Consider the following 23,347-nt stretch of genomic DNA (forward strand, 5'->3'; position numbering starts at 1 on the left):
TCTCTCAAGCAAATCTGTGAATATTATTTTGAAAGGGAAAATTCCAGACTTTTTGTTTTGTTTTAAACTTTAAAGTTTAGTTGTTTGTGCAGTTTTAGTCTTATGACTATGAATTTATTTCAGTTTCCATTAACCTGGCTTCATCTGTCCTGCATTTGAAAACACCAACTATGAGAGATGATCAAAAATCTTTTTTTCCCTTTTTATCAACTAATAAACTCATTGTTCCGTTGTAACTGCTGGTTCAGTTGTTTCTGTTGAAGCCCTCACAGCCTCTTCCCCCACATCTCCAATTCAAACAACAACCTCGCATTCTGTTTTGTTGGATTTCTAACAAATGGACAGGAGACCTACCTCATATAGAACGGAGATATTGGTCTGTCATCATCTTGAGAGCTGAAAGCACACAAAAACAGAACTCAGTTTGTGGGATCTATCTGTGGGGAAACAGAGCATTGAATCCTGGGTACCCGCCCTTGTGCCTTCATGCGTTTGCAGCTGAAGACAGGCGACTAAAGCTGGCTTTTGTCTGCAGAATAACAGCCATGCAGTGCTGCAGATGGTTGCTTTTGTGAGACGTGCCTCTGTTAACTCTGGTGAACAAACAGAGATATGGCTGCTGCTCTGAAATATAGGCAGGGCTCTGCCACTACATGAATTCCAGCAAAGCATGGTTGCTATTATGCAACAGGAGGGGGAACTGAAATCTGGCAGTCAATGCTGAAGTAACTAAGCTTTCATATCCAAACACTGACAGCATGAACATTTCACAATCAACTTCTCTTGTTGGCCTTAGAACTTCTCTAAACCCAAAACAAAACCTAATAGACAAACTTAAAACAGATAAAAAAATAAAAAGCCCAAGTTTAATATTTTATTTTATTTTATGTATTTTAAGTCGTGCTATGTTGTTATTTATTAAAGATAAACTAAATTACTAAAATTATTCACTCACCCATCTAAATGATCAGAATTAGGTGTCCTAATCACTTGGTCTGGCCACAGGTGTATAAAATCAAGCAGTCAGGCATGTAGACTGTTTTCCTTTGTGAAACATTTGTGAAAGAATGGGCCGCTCTCAGGAGCTCAGTGAATTCCAGTGTTGAACTGTCTGTGGGACTGTTGGTAATATAGTGTATTTTAGGAGAGTTTGGGTCCACATGATCCATATTTTGGATAAGTAGGTCATAGAATGTATTTAAAACTTTATGTAGTATTTCATAAAGTGCATGTAGGTATCCAGAACAATTGTTTTTGTGGCAGTATAAGAATGATAAGTGTCTTTCTAAAAATAGATTTTTGTTTTTTAAAACTTTAAATTTTAATTAAATATGCACGGAATCTTGAAAAACAGTTGCAATGTTCTGTTCTAATGAAGGAATGTGAGATGCACAGAGGTCAACTTTAACCAGAACCCGCTTACTTAACATGTAGAGCTGTACACATGTTGTTCTGCAGATTCGATGGAAAAACAGAGGAAAAAAAAGTTGCAGTGTTTTTCTAACGATGTTCCTTCACATGATTTGCTGTAATAGGCAGTTATGTTCAGAGGGGTGGGGGAGTCACTATGGTCATTTGAGCAGCACCTCAACAAGTTCAAAACACAGGATTTGGGTTACAAGTCAGGCAGAAAGAGAAATAGGCCAAAGTTCATTAATCTTTTAAAGTCAACCTTGAAATTAGAACTGCTGATCATTCACATTGATAATGGCTTTTAAATATTAAGAATATTCATTCTTAGAACCTCGTTGGGGTCTTTTATGTTGTAAAAATGAAACACACACATAACTTAGCCAGTGTTACTGAGTCTAGCAAGCTTATTAAAATAATGTGTGCTGTCACCGAATTACAAAAGCGGAGATACTGCTTACCCACTACCTTGGTGAGGGATAACAAGAGGCTTTGCGAGCATACCTGGAAAAATGCTTGATCTCTAATTGAAGAGCGAAAATGACTAATGACAAGGCGCTTAATTTGAAACTTTAAAAACTTTTATAACAGCTCTGCAGTTAAAAATAAGCTCAAATTTTTTATTTTATTTTGGGGAATGGCTCTAAAATCTATGTTGTGTTATAATTTTGCCGCCAAAACTCAAGTAGGTCCAATCAAAAATGCAAACATGAACTTAGAAGACAGACTTTTTGCACGAGACTTTTGTTTTGCAAAGCATTTTGTCACAGCAAATGAAAACAAGAAACTTTTGGTCATTAAAAGTACCTTAAAAACAGATTAAAAAAGTGACTACAATGATTATATCTGTGGAGAAAAGCAGTCAGCAGGTTGTGCACATGCTGTCAGACCTTCTCTGATCGCCACCAGCCGTAAAACAAACTCAACGGGGAGCCTGGGTTCACACCAAACTGTAGTTTTCTTCACTCCCACATATTTCAGAGAGTTTCTAAGAAACCAATTGATTACATCACAAGGTTCGGTGAACTGCGGCGAGTGCTAACAAAAGGCTGCATGCATCCTGTGTGTGAAGCTGTGCTGTACTGAGAGGCCAACATGCTCACATGGCACAGGCCTGTGTGAAGAAAGGGGTTGGTATCATGGGCTTGACGGGGTGGCCGTAGTGCAGCGGCTGATGTATGATTGTAATATTGCAGGTTCGATTCCTGCCTTGCACGCCCATGTGTCGAAGTGTCCTTGGCAAGACACTAAACCCCACATTGCCTCTGGTGGTAGGTTTGCACCAGTGTTCGACACCATTATGTGAATGTGTGTGTGCGTGGGTGAATGGGACTGTGACTGTAAAGCGCCTTGGGCCTTCAAAGAAGGTAGAAAAGCGCTATATAAGTATACACCATTTACCACACCTGTCCCTGCGGTGGCTGCAGCTCCACCTGTCTCTTACAGGTGGAGTTCAAATTAATTTTGTCTTAATTTGAACTGTTAAGTAAAGAAATCAGTCTGTCAGGTTTGAGGGGGGGGGTTATTAGTTTAGATAGATATAATTGAAAAAGCAACTCAGAAAAACAAAAAAATAAACTGTTACAAAGAGTAAAAATGTACAAAAAATTAAAGGGCTTTGAGTGGTGTAAGAATACCTGAATAAAATATAAACCATGGCCTAAAAAAAAGCCACCCTCTGGATTTAACTTCGCAAATGGGTCAGAGCCTCCCACTGGAAAATTACTGAGGGATTCATATGTTTCAGCTGGCAACAAATGAGGTCAGTGGACAAACCAAATATCGGGCATGATCAGGTTGAGATTTTATTGTTTTTTACCAGATGGCATGGAAATATTCTGAGGTGACAGTGCCAGGATGGATCAGGCTCAAAGAGGCTTCAGAGATGCCAGCTTGGATCTCAGAGTGCAAAAGCCCTTTTGAGGTTTTTTACTTTTTGACTCTCCTATCATGAATGTTGGAACTTGGCAAAATATAAATGCAGTTCATGAGGGTAATAAATACCAAGACGGCATAACGTCACAGAAACGATGCCAGGGCAATTGCACACTCTTATTGAAGCCAAATGTGTTCCAGCAAAGTATAGCAAGTAAAGCATTTCTACTTTTGTTTGCAAACTGTTATTTCCCCGACACTTAGCTACGAAAAGTACCGTAAGCTATCAAAGTTTGCATAAAAGTAGCTAGAGATATTAAAGAACAAAAAAATGTTTTAATGCTTTGAATCAATGATTTGAGTCACTAAAAATGGAAACAAACTTTTATAACTCTTTAAAGCATAAAAACAAAACTGTTCAAGTCATTTTTTAGTTGTTTTTTTCTTTTGTTTTCTTCAGTTCATTTTCCTATAGGATGTTTAAGTTCATCCTGTCAGTCCAGCTGTTGCTCCCTTCTTTTGAATTTCCAGTGTTTCATAGATTTCATAGCCATGTTTGGGTTTAATTTAAGCTTATTTATTAAAGTTTTAGTATTGTCTACCAACACCCTCCCCAAAAAAACAACACGCATTTCTATTAAAAAAAATGTATTTTTTATACAGAGAACCGCAACATTTCATTCCAGATTCATAACTCCTCCATCTTTTTTCTGTGTTGCACATATTTGACAAGTACGTTTGCTGACGCACATTACTAGGGATTCTGTCTATCTGTGGGTAGGTCAGCCTTTAGACCTGGCAGGAGACGTTTAGACACGAAAGAGGATCCACAGAAAGATTTACTGTTCCCTTCTGTTGCTGAGGGGAACTCTGGAAGTATTAGATTGGCCCGCACATGTTTTGCTCCAGTCAGAAGAAATGACAGGAAAACTAATGTATTCATATCTCATAAAGTTTGAATAAAAACCAAATAAATACATGTAGATTACCAATAAAAATGAATTAAATTACATTGTTTTAAATATTGTTTAATATCAACAATATCAAGTATTCTTAAGCAATAAAAAAAACTATAAACTCTTCACAATGAACCCCTTAGCCTGCATCTATTATGGGATAAAAATAAAACGCATGTGAGGCATATCATGTGTAGTAGCACAGTCACTTTATGTAATCTGTTAATGGACCCTGTGCTGACATGGTTTCAAACCTTGATTGATGTTGCCCCAAAGGCCACGGGTGCGACACCGCTGTGCACAAGCCAGGACTGAGCCGTCAGATTTCAGTAAAACCTTTCAGCACATGCGGCGTGAACTCTGCATGGCTCTCACGAGGGCTTCGCTTTGGTGATCCTATACTCTACCGCTAGTATTTTTGCTTCTGCATGTGTCCGATCTGCTCTCTGTGTCCTGAGTAACTTGCACTGCGGCAGATGATGTTTGTTTGTTGCCCCTTGCATCAGTCACCTGAGAAAGATGAACGGACTCCATCGAAGGATTTCCTCTCCCCACTGCAGGCACTTCTTTATCTTCTTGTTTGGAAAATAATCTGCTTTACATTTTCTTGTAAGGCAAACTGAATTCAAGTATTGCTTTAATTCCCCTTTAGTTTTTTTTCAGTTAATCAAGAGGATTTTTTTATTACAAAATATTGATTTGCATCAATAATCCACATGTAACAGGGACAAAAGAAGGAGGTGCAGATTACCGTTAGGTGTACTGCATGCACAGCCAGCACAGCTGTAGATCTGCTATTCTAGGACTGAGGACACTCGACACTGAATCATCGCTTCCCGTCCTACAAGCTTGTTCGCCTGCCAAGAGCACACTGACACATGGTTTAGGGTCTGATGCCCGTCCGCTCTGAAAAACGTCTTCACCCTTAGCCTCGGCTGACGGGCCCGCCACCTGTGCCCAGGGTAGTCATAACCCAATTATAGTTTCGCCATGTAAGGTTTTTGTCCACAGAACAAAAACAGAAATGACCTAGTAAAGTTTAGCATTTTGCAATTCGCCCTTTGGTTTTATTTTTAATCCAGTTGTAAAGTTTACTAGATAGGAATATGACCGAGCTCTATGACTGTAATAAAAATTCATAGTTATAGAAGTTGTTGATAGCATTCTTAGAGAGGAGCATAACTTCCTGTTTGATGATTCTTGTGATTTGATTGTGATAAAATAGTTTTTTTGGAATTAACAGAAATGGAATCCCGGACTGGGCTTTGATTTCCAAGCCCTGGACTCACTAACCTGCTGAGGGCCTCTGTGCTTTCCGAGAGACTCGATTCCATGCGTAGGAGTGGTGAGGCTGAGGCGTCCTGGTGTGGCGTCCAGTCTTTCACGCCTGAGCCGGGACTCCTCAGGTGTGAAGTTAGAGGCAGAACGATGGGGATGGAGAACGACCATCTGTGTTGTGATCCAGTGGACGCGCTGGATTGTGGAACAACTACAGGCTTGGCATTCTTCCCCCCTTTTTTGACCTGTTCGACAGAAACAGAGAAATCTTATCTGTTGAGAGGAACATGAGAACTTGCAAGAGGAACCTGATACCCTGTTCATCGGTTTACCAATATTCTTTAAAAGCACAAACAGGTGTTGAAATTTAGTGCATTGTGCTTTAGGACATGCAGGAGGATCAGAGGTGTAAAAAAATTGCTACTTTTTTTGTTGCATTTGGCTTACCGTATGGACGCAGAGCGGGTACAATTTGCGTGAAGCTCCAACTTGAGTGTAGGAATAAAACCTTAATCTGATCACAGCAATGTTTTGACAGGAACCCTTCTGCATTTTCAAAAAGCCACAACCAACAAGTTCAAGAATGTTTCAAAGAGCTTTTCCTGTTCATGGAAGCCGAAGCCACGTCTGTGGGTTACCTATAATAAAGTATTAAATTGGCCTGACACCAGCAGCTGAACTACAGATAATGGTCCAAAACATCCAGGGCTGAAAAGGCTTGTCTGTAGATAAACGTCTGATAGCTGAATTAAAAGGCTTATCAGAGGAACTTTCCATTCGCTGTTTAATCTAATGGGCTTGTTCAGAAATCTATGGATGCAGTGTCCATTTGGACGTTTAGTCACTTAATGGGTGGATCTCTGCTAACATAATTAGTTGCACAAATTTCTTTAACGAGAGCCATTAGAGATTTTGCCCCTTGGAGCTTTGTGATCAATTTAGCCGCATTTACTATTGAGAGCACACTATGGAAAAGTAGAAAGGGATAATGACCGTATAGAAGTCAGCCTCTTTTTAGCAGCAGCTGGAAATGGCCTCACTTAGATGAGACCTAACAGTGATGGGGACAGCAGAAATGACTGCTGAGGTAAGAAACTGGCTTTGTGATTAAAGCTGATTATGATTCATTTTTGACTCTGATTCATTATAAATATGATTCATTTTTCTTCTTACTTTGCCTACAAATTAATCATTAAAAAAATTTAAGCAAAAATAATCTCCTTAGATATATATATTAAATTGTACTTGAACTTTTATTTATTTATTTTATTTTGTTATTACTGAATTTAAATTATTTTAGTTTTATTAATTCATTAATTAATTTTATCATTTTTTTTTATTTCATATTAAAAAAATATTTATTTTGTGCTTTATATAATTCGTATGGTGCGTCAAGTGTTTCGTGGAACTAAGCTGTATAAGATGAGCTTCAGTTTTATAAAAATCTGATTTTCTTTCTGGGCTCTGATCCAAAATGGCTTTTATCTTTTATGAATAAACATCACTCTTGATTAAATGTTTGAGCAATGCGGCATGCAGTTTTAAAGTATCTAAAAGTAGTGTGCAACCTCCTCCATTTTTTCTTACATTTTATTATAAAAAGTGTTGGAGATCCCTAATAATGGAAAAGCATTAATATAGCATGCCAAACAGAAAGTTGTCGGATTGAATCATAGAGTCCCAGAGTCCCAAATCCAAGTGTATTCCCTGTTTTGCATCTGGATGGATGCTGGGTATCACGGCCAACCCTCTAAGTTCAGTGCAGGTATAAATGTATTTTACAGCGCAAGGGAAATGTAATCAAAGGGTTTTTGAGCCACTCTTCACAACAGACTCTCTAAAAAAGGCATCATAAACCTACAATGTAGATCTAACAGGTGTCCCAGTCACTCATGGAAAGTTTAATAGCAAGATAAATCAAACACTAGTCCAGGTCAGGCCCTGCAGGGTGGATTCATGCGGTTCTTAGATTATTAAAAACAACCGTCTGGACTAAAAACCACACTTCACTCCCTCCTCACAACTGATGGAGCTCCAACAGCATGCCCTCTGCAATGTGTTGGTTTGCAAATAAAACAACAACAAAACCTCAAGAGGATTATAGCAACAGAAATGTACAGCTAAGGATTTAGAAATCCCTTTGAGCCTCAAATTCAGAAATGAAGATAGAAAGTTCAACCAAGGTCCTCTTTTATCTCAAAGCAGCTGTTTAATTGCAGGCCATAAAGCAGATAAAGTATTTAGAGCTTTTTACTGCAGCGAGAAGTTTGTTTCTCTCATGACTAGACTCAAGCTTTTCTGTCTAGATCCTTTCACATTTCTCAAAGGGTGATGTGGGAATCTTTTAATGTATTTATTAGTTTTCATTTTTGCTTGGTTCTTCAAAAATATGACAATACAACCTAAACAAAATGACAGTATGCAGTGAGCCACTAAAGCTATGCCATTCTGTTAAATGTCAGTTAAAACACTTGTTCGTGTACCGCTCATGGCCAAGCACTTCAGTCTAATACACTGTTGTTAGTAGCAACCATAGGACAAGCAGTAAAGCTGCTGTCGGTGTGTGGAGGTGTTGATCATCACTTATTAACACCCCTACAGTAAAACATGGTGAAAACTCCCTTAACTGGAAAAGGGTTTCTACTAAGGAAGTTGGGAAGACTGCATGGAGGTACTTCAGGTGGTATGAGCGGTCATTTTACGGTATGAAGATTATTACTGGGTTTCCTTAAAATGACTGCACGTTTCATGGAGTGTCAGGACCCTTTCTGGTTTTGGTTCTCCGTTTTGACTGAAACACGTTGTGTTCTTGCTTTGAAGCTTCAAACCCTGTCAGATCTTTTCTCAGATGTTCCCTGTAAAGAATCCGGTGACCTTCAGGCGAAGCGGTCAGAAATACTTTCCCACAAAGGCCACCTGTACCTCCTCTGCCATAGAGGCTCCGCCTCCTCTGCTGTGCAGTCAGAAGGGGGCAAGCAGAGGCCCCCATGAGTCTGTAGCCCCCAAGGTCAAATTTAGAGCTAAATGTGTAGGGCTTTCATTTAAGAGGGTGGACGTTATGCTACTTCCAGCTGTCTGGGAAAAAGACAGTCAAATACTGCTTAATTAATAGCAAGAGTGTGGATGAAACACTCTTTTTAGATAAAGGTTTTATGTTTGTGTTTCCAGATACAAGGCAGAGTGACTCCTGGAATTTATGAGCAGGAAAAACTGGAGAAACTGTAAAAAAAATCACACAGAAACCTTGATCAAGTCAGTTTGGCTTTTGATATTTTAAATTACGATCGTTTTACAAAGGTTAGTAACATACCTGTCAAATACCTGTAATAGGATTTCCTTATACAACATAAAAGATGCCAGCCAGAGAAAATGTCGTCTAAGGTTTCGGGGTTAATTATAATGAAAGCTAGCAAAAGTTTTTAATCTAGTATTTTTCACCTTTCCAACGATAATGAAGCAAACTTCCCTAAATAGCAGATTGTTTTTCCATCCACCGCTTATCTTTCAATGTTGGGCGTTTCTTTTATCTGGAAGTGCCAGCTGTCTTTGCTATAAATTATACATTTATAACACCACATGTGGACTTTAAAACCCCTTCGAAAGAACCGAGAATTATAAAAATGCATCTATGAATACCAAAGTAATTCGTAACATAGGCAAATTAAGGTCAAGACTTGCATTTGGTGGTTTCAAGGCATTTTTAATTGAAACGTTAAAATGGAAATCTCAGTTTTGTAAACAGGAACTCCCAAGGCTGTAAATGCACACCAATCTGTGACCTAATGCATTACTTGGACAGGGTTTATTTGTCACAACGAGAGATATGGACTGTGGTTTATGTGCAGGAGGTGCTGTTGTTTTTGTGCTTGTAGTAGGTCAGCTGTTTACACGCACACAAAATGCAAAATCTGGCCGATCACCTTCAGCGCAGAAAAAAAAATCTTTTTTCAGGTCTAAATAAAGTCAACCTTAGTGCAAGTGGCACTGTGGAAAGATAATTAGGACATTTTTCCAGTGTGGCAACAGGAATAGACAACAAAGAAAGGGGAGAAAAGAAATATATTTAAAATTAGGTTGATACTGACATTGAACAAAAGCTTGATGCCAGTTTACAAAAGATCAAGTTTCCAATTTTTTTTTTCATTCACCACTTATGTGCCATTATCCACTCTTGTTTTTGAAAATAAACATAATATTATAGATCAGTTTTCAACTTTCACTAAAGTTGACTTGACCAGTTGGCTTGTTCTGAAACCCTTAAAGAAGGAGTAAAATTATGACATGTTACAATAAATTACAATCTAATATGACACAAACAATCAACTGAATATATTCCCTTTTTATGAAGCACCATCCCTCACATTTCACCTTCAGGTGCAGTAACAAAGTAAATGTTTGCGCACTGTACTTTTCCTTCATGTCCCCCCCCCCATTCACCTGCCGCTCCGCAGGCTTTCCCCCTGTCACCTCTGACAGAACAACAAGAGATGGAGGTCACTAATCTGCACGTAAAGCTGGGGAGGGATTGAGTTGGTGCCGTGTATAGGTGTGGATTTGTCCCTGTTTGCGTCAGAATACGTGCGCCGTGAATCCGGTGGGGAATCTGTTTATTTTTTTTTATGTCTGATTTTACTTCCAGGACAGTCATGTGAGAGTTGAGCTGTAATACAGCCAGATAAACACAGAGGGGGCAGAGAGAGAGAGAGAGAGAGAGAGAGAGAGAGAGAAACAAGCATTGAAGAAAGCATGCATCTCTGCATGCCCATAAAGCTAACAAAAGACTTAAAGCATGTATAAAGCTAACATCACATGATGGAAAGCTCAGTTTAACTCCTCGTAGTAACGGGGCACATAGCTGTAAAGCTGTTTAAAGCTATGTTTTGCTCTTTGTAGAGAAGTGTGCCATTGTTTCCTACAGGAAACAGTTTTCACCAAATTGCATCATGTGACCAAAAAGAAAAACCACGAGCATCAGAGGCCGTCAGAAAGATGACCTCTAGCTACTCAGTTCAAATAAAGTATAGCACATAAAAGGAGCAGTGCAAACATTTATGGATAGTGTGAAAATAAAACTGTAACAAAAACCAAAATAGACATTTTAAAATGAACAAACACCAATATTATAAACATATTGCTGTTGTTATTTCACCTTCTTTTTGCTTGTCCTCACGTTTGGAGAGTTGGTGCAGGATTTGTTCACAGATTCTTCACTTCCTGGTGCATTTAGGTGTATCGTCTTAAAGAGATTTTAAAATGAACAAATGCTAAAATTAAACAAAGAAACACCAATATTATCAACGTGTTGGTTTATATTTTTTACCTTCTTTTTGCTTGTCCTCAACTTCGGAGAGTTGGTGCAGGATTTGTTAACAGATTCTTCACTTCCTAGTGCCTTTAGGTGTACCGTCTTAAAAATTGGGTAGTAGAAAAATATTATTCCAGTGTAGAAACATTTTTGTAAGTTTAATTAACCTTCGTCTTTGTATTGTAAATTGTAAATTATATGTTTTGGTAAAAAAAACACAGTCCTGTTTACAAAGCTTAATGTCATTAAGCTTTGAATGAAAAAAACCTGAAAACTGTTTTTCTGTTTAAAAAAGAAGGAGATTAATATCTTCATACTTATGAGGAAACATCACTTGTCTATTGAGTGAATGTTAAGTCACCAGTAAGGTCACCAGCAAACCATTTTTCAAAGTCAAGAGAGCGCCCTAAAATACCATTCCATGGTTCAAGTCAGCTGACACAGATAACATCTACAGGCTTAGAGAAACCCACTCAAACTGGCTATTCTGCAAAAGCTTTTCCAAAACATGCTCATATGTGAACACAGATCACATGACGGGTGTTAAAAGGACCTGTGAGGGGGAATTTGAAAAGCCTGTCCTCTGAGGCACAAACACAATAGATGCTCCCATACCAGAAATGAAACATACAGAATTGCAACCGAAAGACAAACCTACTTTTGTCTTTGGAGCTGCTCTTAGGGTCTTCTCATGGAGACGTTTGGGAGAAATCGTTATCTGTGCTCCCTTAGACTAGAAAAGACACAAATAAAACAATGGCTTGTTAATAAGTGACATACAGAGGCAACATATGCTCAAATTGCAGAAAAAAGGGGAGCTTTGCACACTAACGTGCACAGTTTTACAGTAAACAAATCACTATGTGTAGTGAAAAAGAGTAAAAACTATTGTAAACTTTTATCTGTTCTCTCATTGTTTTTCCTACTTTTTAATAACCAAATAATTTAAATCTCTATATATGTTAAATTCTTAACGTTTTAGCTAAAATCTAAAAAATTAGAAAACCTGAACAGCATAATGCACCCAGCCTACTTGTCAGCCCTTAAACCAGCGTTCAGATACACTGAACTATAGTGCAGGCGTCCCACCTGTTCTGCACATGCAATGTGATCTTTTTTTGACTGAGGAGTTCCCATGGCTCCGTGGGTTTCATGTGGCACTGCCTTTTTACAAGCAGCCACAATATAGTCCACGCATTAATGTCTGAAAAGGCCTCAAACCAATTAAAAAAAATGTGGATTTGTTCATGTTGGTTGTTTTTTGCTCCTTTTGGAAGCGTATAATCCCACTGATGATAAATTATGACAAGCTGTGTTAAAATGAGAGGAATGCCTTGAAAAGATGGGAATGTCAGACACCACGGCAAGCTTAGGAGCCTTAGTTGACGCTTCAAGGTCAGATGTCACGTTTCTGACGTGTTGTTTTTGTTCTGGAGAAAAATGTTATTCTAATGGTGGTAACACAGAAAAATGTTGAAAAACTGCTATTTAAGCAATGTAGGGTTTTTTTCTGATGTAATCCATAGTTTAAATGGTTTTAAGCTTTCATACATTTAAACATGTTTTTTATGTAAAAGATTCATCAAATATGTCTGATCCAGGATTTTTTGGTGAATATATTACACTTCAATTTAAAAAATAACATTTAATAAGCACAACTTTGAAAATGTTAAGCCTCCAGTCAGGTTTTTACCAAATGTAAATAATAAACTAAAAGATTTCAATTTCTATAATCTATCTATTCTAAAAAAATACATTTACTTTTAAGCTCTTGAATTTTGTTAAGTTTCTCAAATCATAAAATCAGGAAAAATCGAAACATTTCTTCAAACTGGTGACAAAAGACGTGGATATAAAATTAAAATCAATTCTTTATATAAAAAATATACGTCCCCCACTAGTTTTGAATCAAATTCTGAAACTTTTTTTGACAAACCTCACATTTAATGGATTCATGTATTGTATGTATAATTACCAATATGTATATTTATGATTAAAAGTAATTGGCATAATTACTATTGTAAATAATGGCATCATTTATATGGGTTTTTATGGATACGCATCTTCTTTTACTTGTAATTTCTTACTTTTCCAATGAAGTCATGATTAATTATCCAAAGCTTGATATTTTAATGTACAGATTAATATGTGTTTTTCTTCTCTTAGTTAGTATTATTTTGTTTTGATTGCTTGAATAAACCAATTTTTAAAGAAATATAAAAATCTAAACCCGGGTTCAGGATGTGTGCAGTCAGCAGTGGAGTGCAGGTTCATGTTTTCCAGCTCCTTTTCAAGTAATGATACAGACAACACGCTGCTACCAGGAAAACCAACAGACCACAAAATCCAAGAAATCAATCAGCCCTCTCAGCCATTCAAGTGGCAAACAGAAATCAAACAAAAACATCAACCTGCTGAGAAGCAGTTTCTGCTGTCACAGACGATCAACACTTTTCTCCTGAGACTGCTTATATTAATGGTGTTGAAAATGAATAAGCAGAAGGAGCTGTCACAGACCACTGAGAGGATGTTTGAATGTAAGGGCAAAACAGGTGACTCATGCAGGTCTAACCAACTGCACTGCCCACTGATTCTTATTCATTTAAAAATGAGCATCTGGAGTTGTAGAGTGTCAACAACACCTTGACAGTGATAAGTGAGCACTGCTCCCCTGTGCCAACCTCCTCAGCGCTGCCTTCCTCGAAGATGCAGCGGTAGTCCTGGATAAGTTTAGCCATGATCTTGTTGCAGGTGTACTGGTCTTTCATGGATTCAAACCCGGGAGCCACTCTACAAAAAAGAGAGGAGATAAGAAAAACAAGGCATTTAATTACATTCTTTAAACACAACAACAGAAGTAAAGCTGAAGTGATCCCAGCCTCATTACTTAGCACAATGTGTGATGTTCATGGACAGCTGTGGGTCATGCACACTTGGCTGCGGGCCTTACAGTAAATCTAATTATATAACCTGAACACACACTGAGCAGCCTGCCATGAGGAGAACAGACTGTACAGTATGAGAGAGTATCTATCTCCTCTGTCCACTCAGACTTGATTGTGTTTCCATTTGGAATTCCCAACGCGAGCTTTATTACTGGCATTGATGGCTGAGCCTCCATTCTTTAGATGCTTGACATGGAGAAACATGTGGGTACCATTTAGGTCAAAGGGCAAATAAAGGTGGTAAAGTGACCACATTGTTGCAGCAGCAGACAGAAGAAAATGAAAACTGGTCTGCATTTGACATCTTTACATACAACTATAGATTTTTCTTACTATCCTAAGTTTGATACGTCGTTGTATCAATGTATAACTGCTGATTATATTATTTTGTGCCTCATTCTTGCTTTGATTGCTTGAAAAATCAAAATCAAATCAAATTTATTTTAATTAATTAATTTGAAACTTTTAGAGAAACAAAAATGCAGAGATTTAGCTTGTCTGGATTTTACAGTAAAAGGTTAAAAAAATATATTTTTGAGTTTTAAAACAAATGTGTTTTAGCAGCTTAAACGATCCAACTCTGATTTTGACCTGATGGTCGCTTAAACATTAAGAACTATTTTCATCAAAAGAGTGAGAATATAATATGAGTACAACATTTTTTTGACATTCTTTTAAAACTAGTTTACAAGACTAGTAAATACTTTTTATGAGGCGGAGCTTTCACTCACATTACATAGCCTACAGTGCCACCAGCTGGACAAAATGTGCAACAGCAACACAAGCTGGGAATGAGGGATTTAAGAACTAGCAGCACATTTGTGCTACAAACGAGCGCCTAGGTGAATGAGGCCAAATCCGTCGCATAATTTGGAAATGCACACAATCAGTTTCACAAACATATATTTTATGCAAACATGTGAAGTAAATTCACAATTGCATATGAACTGGTGGCAATAGCGAATTTTTTGGTTTAAAATGATAGTTTAAAGCCAAACTACATACTACAGTAAGTAAAAGCCTAATTGAAAATGTCCTGTATAACTGCACTAATGATGCAAAACAAGCCAAAATCTTTAACATACCGTAAATAGATTTTGTCACTAAAAGACACATTTGAGCATTTACGTACCTGCTTATATTAGGGACATTAGTGCATGAATACTTTTCCTGTAAGTTTTTCTTCATTGGTTTTCATACATTATACTGTACATCAATTGGAAACATTTAGGGGAAGAAGAATGCTCAGCTTTTCTGCAAAATCCTTTCCAGTAACTTTGAACCTGGTATCACTCTCTGATCTCACCTGTGCGTTTGCCAATCATATCTATTGTTTACGATGACGTAGGAATGACACCCACCCCTTCATTGATCTAGCTTCCATAAAAGTCTTCAGCTTTAAAGCAAACACAACAAGAGTTATGACACATTATTGGAGTCAGTCCATGGACCATTGTAAGTAGTCAAGGTTCACCTGTTTTCTTAAATACATTTTCAGTCAGTTTTGAGTTGTCTTTGCTTTGTTTTAAGTTTTATTTGTTTTTTTTTTCTGTTGTCTGCGCATGTTTGATCTTTTACATTTAAAAATGACTAATTTACAGTTCTGAATTGAGTGTTTTCGACAGTTTCGGGTTTGTTGTGGAATTATTGTGTAAAATAATGATAAAATGCCTGTAAATTAAAAAAAGAAGATCTGGGTTTGCACTAAAAAGATGAATATCAAGTATTTTAACAAACAAAAACAAAAAACAGTTTTAAAGCTTTCTTATCAGAGCAAGTTATAAAGCTGGAAAAAGGCTCAAAAAGGCACCAGACTATCAAGGGTTAAACAAGAGGGATATATATATATATATATTTTTTTTACCAAATAACAAATTTATATATTTTATTTAATAATACAATCTCTTGAATTGAACATATAAGGAGAGAAGAAAAAGTTTGTAGGAAATAGGTGAGAGGTCTTTCTATTTTACGAGCTCTACAATCTTCCTAAAAGCTCCAGTGAATATTTATGTGAAGGGCATTACATCTTTTCATTGATTTCCACTCACTGAAAGACATTGGGCCCAAACACAGTGGCGAGGTTGTCTGCCGTCATCAGGTTGTGTTTGTGGTTGCCCTCCACGAGGGTGAGGAAGTGGCAGAGGTAGCGCAGGAGCTTGTGCTGGACGTCTGGAAGTTGTTGGAGGAAAACGCTCAGATCTGAGCAGGAGCCATTTTCACCATTTTCTACAGATAAAGGACATGTAATCATCATTTTTCTTTACATCTTTTTTCTATTCGAGTCAGTGTATTCATAAATGTGTTTGATATATCTGAGTTTGTAGTTTTTTAAACGTATTTTTAATGCTTTAAAATCAATCAATCAAATCAGACATGGCAGAATGCTGCAATGATTTATATTCATCTTAATTTTTCTACCTTTGCAGCAAGGCGTGTCAGGAAAAAAAGCTGAACTCATCCAAAATGTCTTAGTTCTATTTATACTTTTTCAAAAAGTAGATTTACGTACATCTTATGAGGAGTCATGCATAAAATCTATACTGTTTTAGTGTTTTCCTGGAAGAAATTCCAGTCAATCTGATCATGGCCACTGTGCAGCTTTACACAAATAAAGAATGAAACAGATTAAAGATGAAAGCTTCACTAAGGTTTATAAATTTGCACTAACAAGATCCCCAAAATGTGTGAAAATATTCATTTAAGTAAGATGAGACCAAGATGGAGATTTACAGAGACACATTATAAACACACACACATACAAACACAATAGGAAACCACACAGAAAACAGTGTTTCAAAAGTTCTTGGCTTATCAAATCATCTGTGAATTAATATCTGACATCTTTTATTATTGTCAGACTAATAATATTAGTCTAAGAATGAATCAGAAGTAGTACAGACAACGACAGGCTGATGTTTTACCTCTGTAGTTCTGGATCAGAGCCTGCTGGACTGCCGAGTCCACCAGGCCCCCCGGCAGATCTCTCAGGTATTTTTTGAGCAAGCTGGCCACAGTAGACGAGTCGGACTCGGAGAGCAGGTCCACATCATCCCCGCTCTCCAGCCGCAGTTTGAGGGTCTCCACAGCACGGACGTTCCCGTTTATCCTGAACAAGCCCTCCTGATGCAGCGCTGCAGAAAACAAGATTCAGAGCACTCAGGATGACACCTCATCAAGATCGAACTAGATGCTTCTTTATAATGCTTATGTAACAGAAGAGGAAAAATACGCCTTTGACATGTCAGTGTGAAAAATGAATCAAAAACAGAAATATTTACATATCTAAACCACAAAAGACAAAAATACCTTTTGAAAACACCATTTAAGGTGTTTTTTTTTGTTACATGAAGTGTTTGGAATTCGCCAAATAAAATGTTCTTCACTAATTTGTGTTATTAGTTAATCAATTAAAAATTAAGGCTGTGTCCATAATTTGTTAAAGGTATCAATTGTGAATAGAAATAATATACTGACAGACCTTTACCAAAAAAATAGAATATCATCGAAATATGTATTCATTTCCATTATACCATTCAAAAGATTTAGCCTTCTTAAACTATAGATTCAGAGCCCACTGTTTTATTGATTTCAAGTACTGGGATATATGTTTATATTTTTACATAAATTAGAGTTCCAGCTCATAAAACCCACAAAAATAAGATTTCAAGAAATTAGAAAACTGTGGAAAAATCACCATTTACTGCTCAGTTTTTGCAAAAAGATAAAAACAGAGATTATGATCACATCAAATCAATCAGAATGAACTATTTTCAAAACGACATGACCATCTTCAATACTTCAATAGTTTGGGCAGAGGCCCGATCCCAATGGAAGATGAAATCTGCATCTCCATCCAGATCCTCAGCAGACGGAATCATGAAGTCCTCTGACATTCTGCTAGACTGTTGCATCGATTTTGGATTGAAGAAAGCAGAGTTTACCAACACCAGCGCTGAACTTTGCAGCCCAAATCATGACTGACTGTGGAGATTTCACTCTGGACCTTTTTGGGTTCTGCTCCTCACCAATCTTCCTCCAAACCCTTGGACCTTGATTCCCTTTCATCAGAAAACTTGGACCTTGGAGCACCGTATGACCAAACAGTCCAAGCCTTCTTCTCCTTGGCCCAGTTGAGACATTTGCTCCATTGGTCCAGACTCAAAAGTTTCTTTACCTAAAGAACCCAACAGTTGTAGCCCATCTCCCAAATGCATCTGAATGTGTTGGTTATTTAAACTTTTCCTCCGCCTTATTCCACTCTTTCTGGATGTTTGCAGGCTCTTGAATCTTATCCCCTTAATATCCGCTGAAGGCCACGGTGGTCTCTTTGCTGGTGCATCTTCTGCCACATTTTGGTCGAACATTAGACTTTGCGAGGACACAGTGCTCTGTGAACCAGCCTCCTTAGTTGTGAATTTTCGTGACTTACCCAGAGCATGGAGGGGATCAATGATGCTCCTCTGTCTAGCCGTCATGTCTCGAAGTCTTTTTGAACCAAACTGAACCAATTTGATGACATCTGAGGAACCTGTGTGTGAGCTTTGAGTTTCGCAGATGTTTGAAGCAGTCACGTCCTGTGAAATTTGAGCACATTTCTCCACAGTTTTCCAAATTTTCGACAATCCTGTTAGGTGGGCTTTGTGAGCTGGAACTCCAATTTATGGAAATGAATACACTGGAAAGGGTCGGCAGATCTCAATTATGGATCAGAGAAACATGTAAACATGTGTTGGTAAACCTGGACAACGACAAGACATTAGGTAACTTCTTTTAAAAATCTGTTTTCTTTACCATTTGAGTGCAAGAGGTAGAATAGAGAGTAAAATCCTTAAACGTGGAGTCAACAGAAGTTGGGTATGGAGTAGTCACAGCTTTACTTTTTGTGTTTTTCATAGTATTGCTTTGGAGCAGTGTCATAAACTCTTAGGAAACAATTAGCTCAGCTCTCAAACAAACAGAATTAGTACAGAAACATGTGACCAGGTCAGTACAGCCTGTGGAGTTCTGTTTTTTTCAAATTTTGCAAGACATAATACATAAACTTAAGCAAAACATGTTACCTATTTTTCCAAAATAAAAAAATAATATACTCCAATAAGATCTCCGAGTTCAATAAACAAACATGTTGCTTAATTTATTTCTATGTTAGTTGTTCATCCTTTTTAATTTCCATCTTCTTACTGAAAACAGCTGTTATGCTTGTTAATCACGAAAAAATCAGGACAGCGATAAAAACTTGAGAGAAGGAACTGCTTACTTTTGTCATCCATCCACAGAGTTTCCGCTTAGACGCAAATCTTTGCTAAATAATCCACTCAGGAAATTTGGATTGGAGCAGCAGCTGAACTGATGCATCACCTGAAGTCTTGCTCACAGGTCATGTGAACTGCTGTTCTGCTGCTTCACTTTCCCTTGTCTTACCGTGTTTGGCGAGATGCTCCACCATCCTCTTCACCACGAACGGTACTCCTTCCTCCTCCAGACCCTGCTCTCGCAGCTCAAGCAGGGATGCTCCAAACAGTTTGGTGTGCTGGGCAGCCACTGCTCTGGATCTAAGGATGGGTATCTGAACCATCTTCTTCATGTCCTCCTTGACCTGCACTGCTGCCTTGCTGTGCTGCAGGAGGGAGCAGAGAACAGGGATCAGCTGATGAAACCACAGCCATGGGATCAGTGTGTTACAGCAGAGACTCTGCAGAGAGTATTCGTGTGCACTTCCTGCATTTGCTCTGTCATCCTCTTAAAGGACATAGAGTGCTGAGTGCTGGAGAGCAGCAAGGGTTGACTCAGAGTGTGTTGCTACCACAAATTTCAGGTTGCCAGGCAACGCCTTTGATGTCAACGCTGTTTGACAGGATAAAACCACCATCACAAACTTGTGCGCTAGCAAAAATAGCACACAAGTGATGATACTTTTACACACAGTCAAATATAATCAGCTGTGATAAATGCTTCCTGAAATAATATATGAAATTACAAGGAAGTGGGATCAAAGGCTCAGGAGAAAACCATTGGAGTTTGTTAGTCAAAAATAACAGCAACACATCTAAATATTACTAAAGATAATATGCTGACTTAATTAATTCTGATACATTTTTTCTTAGTCACATGAGTTTGTAAATATATTTTTAAACTGTTGCTGGAGTTGGTGGCGAAACTGAATTTAATGCTTCAACAGATATCAACAAATTCTGACCCTTCCGTTCAATTTATGAAGAAGAGATCAAGTCTCTTCAGTTTAAGGGGAGATCTTTGGAATCTTTTGCTAACATTTAAAAAAAAACTTCAAAAATCAACATCAAAATGAAAAAAGTGAACAAAAAATCACCATCAGAGCTTAAACAACTATAATAACAAAAGAAAAAATTCCAGCAAAGCAATTTAGGCATGCTGGGAAGGGAGTAGGCAGAAGTCGAGCTTTTAAATGTAGAATAACTAAATGTAGAATCAGACCCCACACTATATATTAATCCTTGTTTCATCTACTCTTAAATATAATAAAAATATTCTGAAACGTTACAGATTCAAACAATCCCAGGATTACTGCACATAGACAGGTACACGCAATATTCGCATTACCGATATTCATGAAGAGAGAAAAGGCTGAAAGTTATTTCACTAAAATTTGGAAAAAACAAATGTTTGTCTGCAAAGCTGCCAGAAGTTCATCTGTTTAAACAAGTGGACTGACACACTAATCTGACAACCATTCAGCCTGTTCGATTCATTAAAGCAAAGAATTTAGTGGGTGGAAGGAGCCAACAGCTATACTCTCTATAAAGCTAAACAGCATGGGTTATTTTCCTGCATAAATTTCACCTTGACTTATCAGTTCCAACACTTTTACCACAACATCTTCAATGCAGCATCTGAGTGAGAAGCCTCTCCAAGCAGAGTGATTGATGGAATCGTGGCCGAGTGAGACCATCTGGCAGCAGCGTAAAGATACTTGACTGCACCTGCTTGGTGAATGGAAAATTTACTACACTAACCTCTATGCCCTTTTAATAGGATCTAACATTGATTTAGCTAAATGTGGCAGATATACTAGAATAAGAGAAAAAAATGGAAAATAATATACACCTTTTACAAAACACTCGCTACGCTTTTGTGTACAAATGCGGAGTAGTAAACTGCTTCATGTGTTAAAGAGTTAAGCTGGTCTGAGCTTGGTTTGATCGCACAGAAGGAACAGATGCCCCCTTAATCTGTCTCTACCATCATGCACACCCTGAGGAAAACATACACTAGTTTTGCTTATATGCGCATGACAGTGTGTGGAATTCTAACAAAAACACACAAAGATATCTTAAAATCCCACTCCAATCAAAAATCTGTGTTGTTTTCTAACACATTGTTTCTGCAGAGCAGCAGTAGTTCATCAGAAATTTCCCTATGAGTTTTGGATGGAAGTGTCTGCCCGGAGTAAGCGTGCCCTCACTTCCCATCATCCCTTACTTACACTCTCGCCCGCTCGCTTACAGCCCCTCACACCCCCCAACCTAAAATTACCGGTGCAACAAAAATGGCATGCAATATCAGAACTATCCTTGCCGTACAGTTTAAAGAGCCAGATACCAACTCGGACAAGGAAAACGAAGACATGTATGGATCTATTTGTCTGCAAGTGGATGCATCGGAATGGAGCGGAGCAGGGAGCTTCCAGCTAACCATAGTAGGTCCTGCATCACAGCTACAAGCATTTTCCAACTGCATTTTTTGTCGGCTCCTGATGTACAGGGATTTGGATGAAGAAATACTCAGAAATGCAATTTTAAGATTAATTTTCTTTCTCCAATGCCACAAGAACACATCTATTGGAGTGGGTCTTTAAAATGATGGCTGACCAACTGCACTGGTAAACATTAGAATCTGAAATTGATGCAATTTGTCACTAGATCTGAGTTTCAATTGAACATCTATAATAGACCCTTCGAAGCCCCAAACTGGCATTTACACCTTTGTATTCATAATGTCATAGTGCAAAAAAGTTAAGTTTAAACATAGAAACTTGACACCCCTTGCTCCAAACTTCCACTGACGGTTTTAAGTATTTCTGTGTGAACAAAGACATTTTTTTAACAAAAACGCTGCTGTGACACTACAGTTGTGCTCATCTTCCACCTTTCTTTTTAAAGTTATTTTTCCTTTGTTCTTCAAAGGAGATCTGATGACAGATCTTCTCTTTTTCAAAATTATCTTTCATTCGTACTGTACAATACAATTACAGGTTAGTCTCATCAAATCTTTGACTTGCACACAAAGGAGACAGCAAGCCCCAGCAACTCCCTTCCCCTGTTCCTCCTCCTTCACCCTCAGCTCCTCGCTTCAGCTTCTCCACTAAGGCCATTGAAACAACGGATGGCAAAAGCTCCACAGGCAGCAGAGCAGAGCTGAAAGAGAGAGAGCTGTTTAAAAGCAACCTTGTGCCTGCAAAGACACTGGATTAAGGAAGTGGTGTAGAAGTGACCTCATCTCTTGGTTGAATCATTGACTGAGAAAATATGTCCCTATTTTTCTTAACTTTGATTGACCAAAGATTCGTTTTGAGCTGTGATGAACATGTTTCCAGCAATATTAGTCATAGGAAACTTTTTCTCCTGCCTCTTTTTGGCAAAGTAAGAAGGAAAGTTGGTTCAACTCCGGTTGGAATTTTCCATGTCTGCCACTGTAAAAGCTCATTTTATCTTCCTTTATGATCTGATTTTGACTCTTTTGCTTTCCTCGCGCATTCTTAAAACTTTCCTCCTGAACAGACTTTGAAGTTTTGACTCACACAGACGGTCATAGCTCCTGCCCCCATTCTTCAACTGAAGACTGCAGTCCCAGAAATGTGAATGTGGTAGAGGGGGAAATGCTGATGATTCCTCCTTCTTGTCACTTTCCTCCAGAAGTCACTCTTGAACTGTTCCTGTGTATCCCGATTTTCTTGATCCTAAAACGAGCCATTGGAAGAATCCAAATGTTGGTAATCCAGGTGGATTTGCAGTTTGAAGAAGTGTTGTCTCAGCCGGCAGCCTCAACTCCTGCCCATGAGCACAGATTAGTTCTTGCCTCTTCTTCCCTCCTCTTTCCCTTCTGTTCTCCCTGGCTGAAACCTGAGCCGAGCTCTCCTATTGGCTCTCCGTCTCAGTCATGTGACCCCAAACTTAAACACATCCTGCAAAACTCACTCACTACCCCCTACTGAGATCTGAGGAGCAGATTGAACCAAAGCAGCTCATGCAGGCGATGTGGTAACACCAAAGAAATTAGATGACTTCAACTGTGTGACTTTTTATTTTATTTTAATTTAGATTTAATAGAATTTGCACAACTTTTTATATTTACCTTTTGTGATAACGTTATTTAAACTATGAACTGCACAACTAATCTGCTGTTTGCTCAAATTATTCTAAAAGTAAACTTAGCCTGAATCCCAATTTTCCATTACTTGATAAATCTGTCTCATTCATTGTGGATTTTAACTTTCTTTAAATTAAAAATTTGTTCGAACAGGTCAGTAATGAAGTGCATTCAACGTGACAAATGGATGGTAATAATGACAACAATAGCAACAACAACAACTCAGACAC

The 23,347-nt window shown here is 38.1% G+C and overlaps 1 protein-coding gene across 2 annotated transcripts in view; it reads right to left on the reverse strand.

Moving 5' to 3' along the window:
- The window catches only part of fam13a (family with sequence similarity 13 member A), a 51,758-nt gene extending 28,949 nt beyond the window's left edge, over positions 1-22,809 (reverse strand). For both annotated transcript variants that reach the window (XM_011476481.3, XM_011476476.3), the window contains exons 1-10: positions 22,549-22,809; positions 19,194-19,389; positions 16,694-16,903; positions 15,821-15,998; positions 13,467-13,614; positions 11,483-11,557; positions 10,840-10,926; positions 10,669-10,755; positions 5,535-5,764; positions 355-396 (exon numbers count right to left, since the gene is read on the reverse strand). In XM_011476481.3, the coding sequence (XP_011474783.2) occupies positions 355-396; positions 5,535-5,764; positions 10,669-10,755; positions 10,840-10,926; positions 11,483-11,557; positions 13,467-13,614; positions 15,821-15,998; positions 16,694-16,903; positions 19,194-19,389; positions 22,549-22,575 (1,280 nt within the window). In that variant the 5' untranslated portion in view covers positions 22,576-22,809. The remainder of the gene's footprint in view (positions 1-354; positions 397-5,534; positions 5,765-10,668; positions 10,756-10,839; positions 10,927-11,482; positions 11,558-13,466; positions 13,615-15,820; positions 15,999-16,693; positions 16,904-19,193; positions 19,390-22,548) is intronic.
- Between the last annotated feature and the right edge of the window lie 538 nt (positions 22,810-23,347).

This window comes from Oryzias latipes, chromosome 1, assembly GCF_002234675.1.
Source record: "Oryzias latipes chromosome 1, ASM223467v1".
NCBI classification, from domain to species: domain Eukaryota; kingdom Metazoa; phylum Chordata; class Actinopteri; order Beloniformes; family Adrianichthyidae; genus Oryzias; species Oryzias latipes.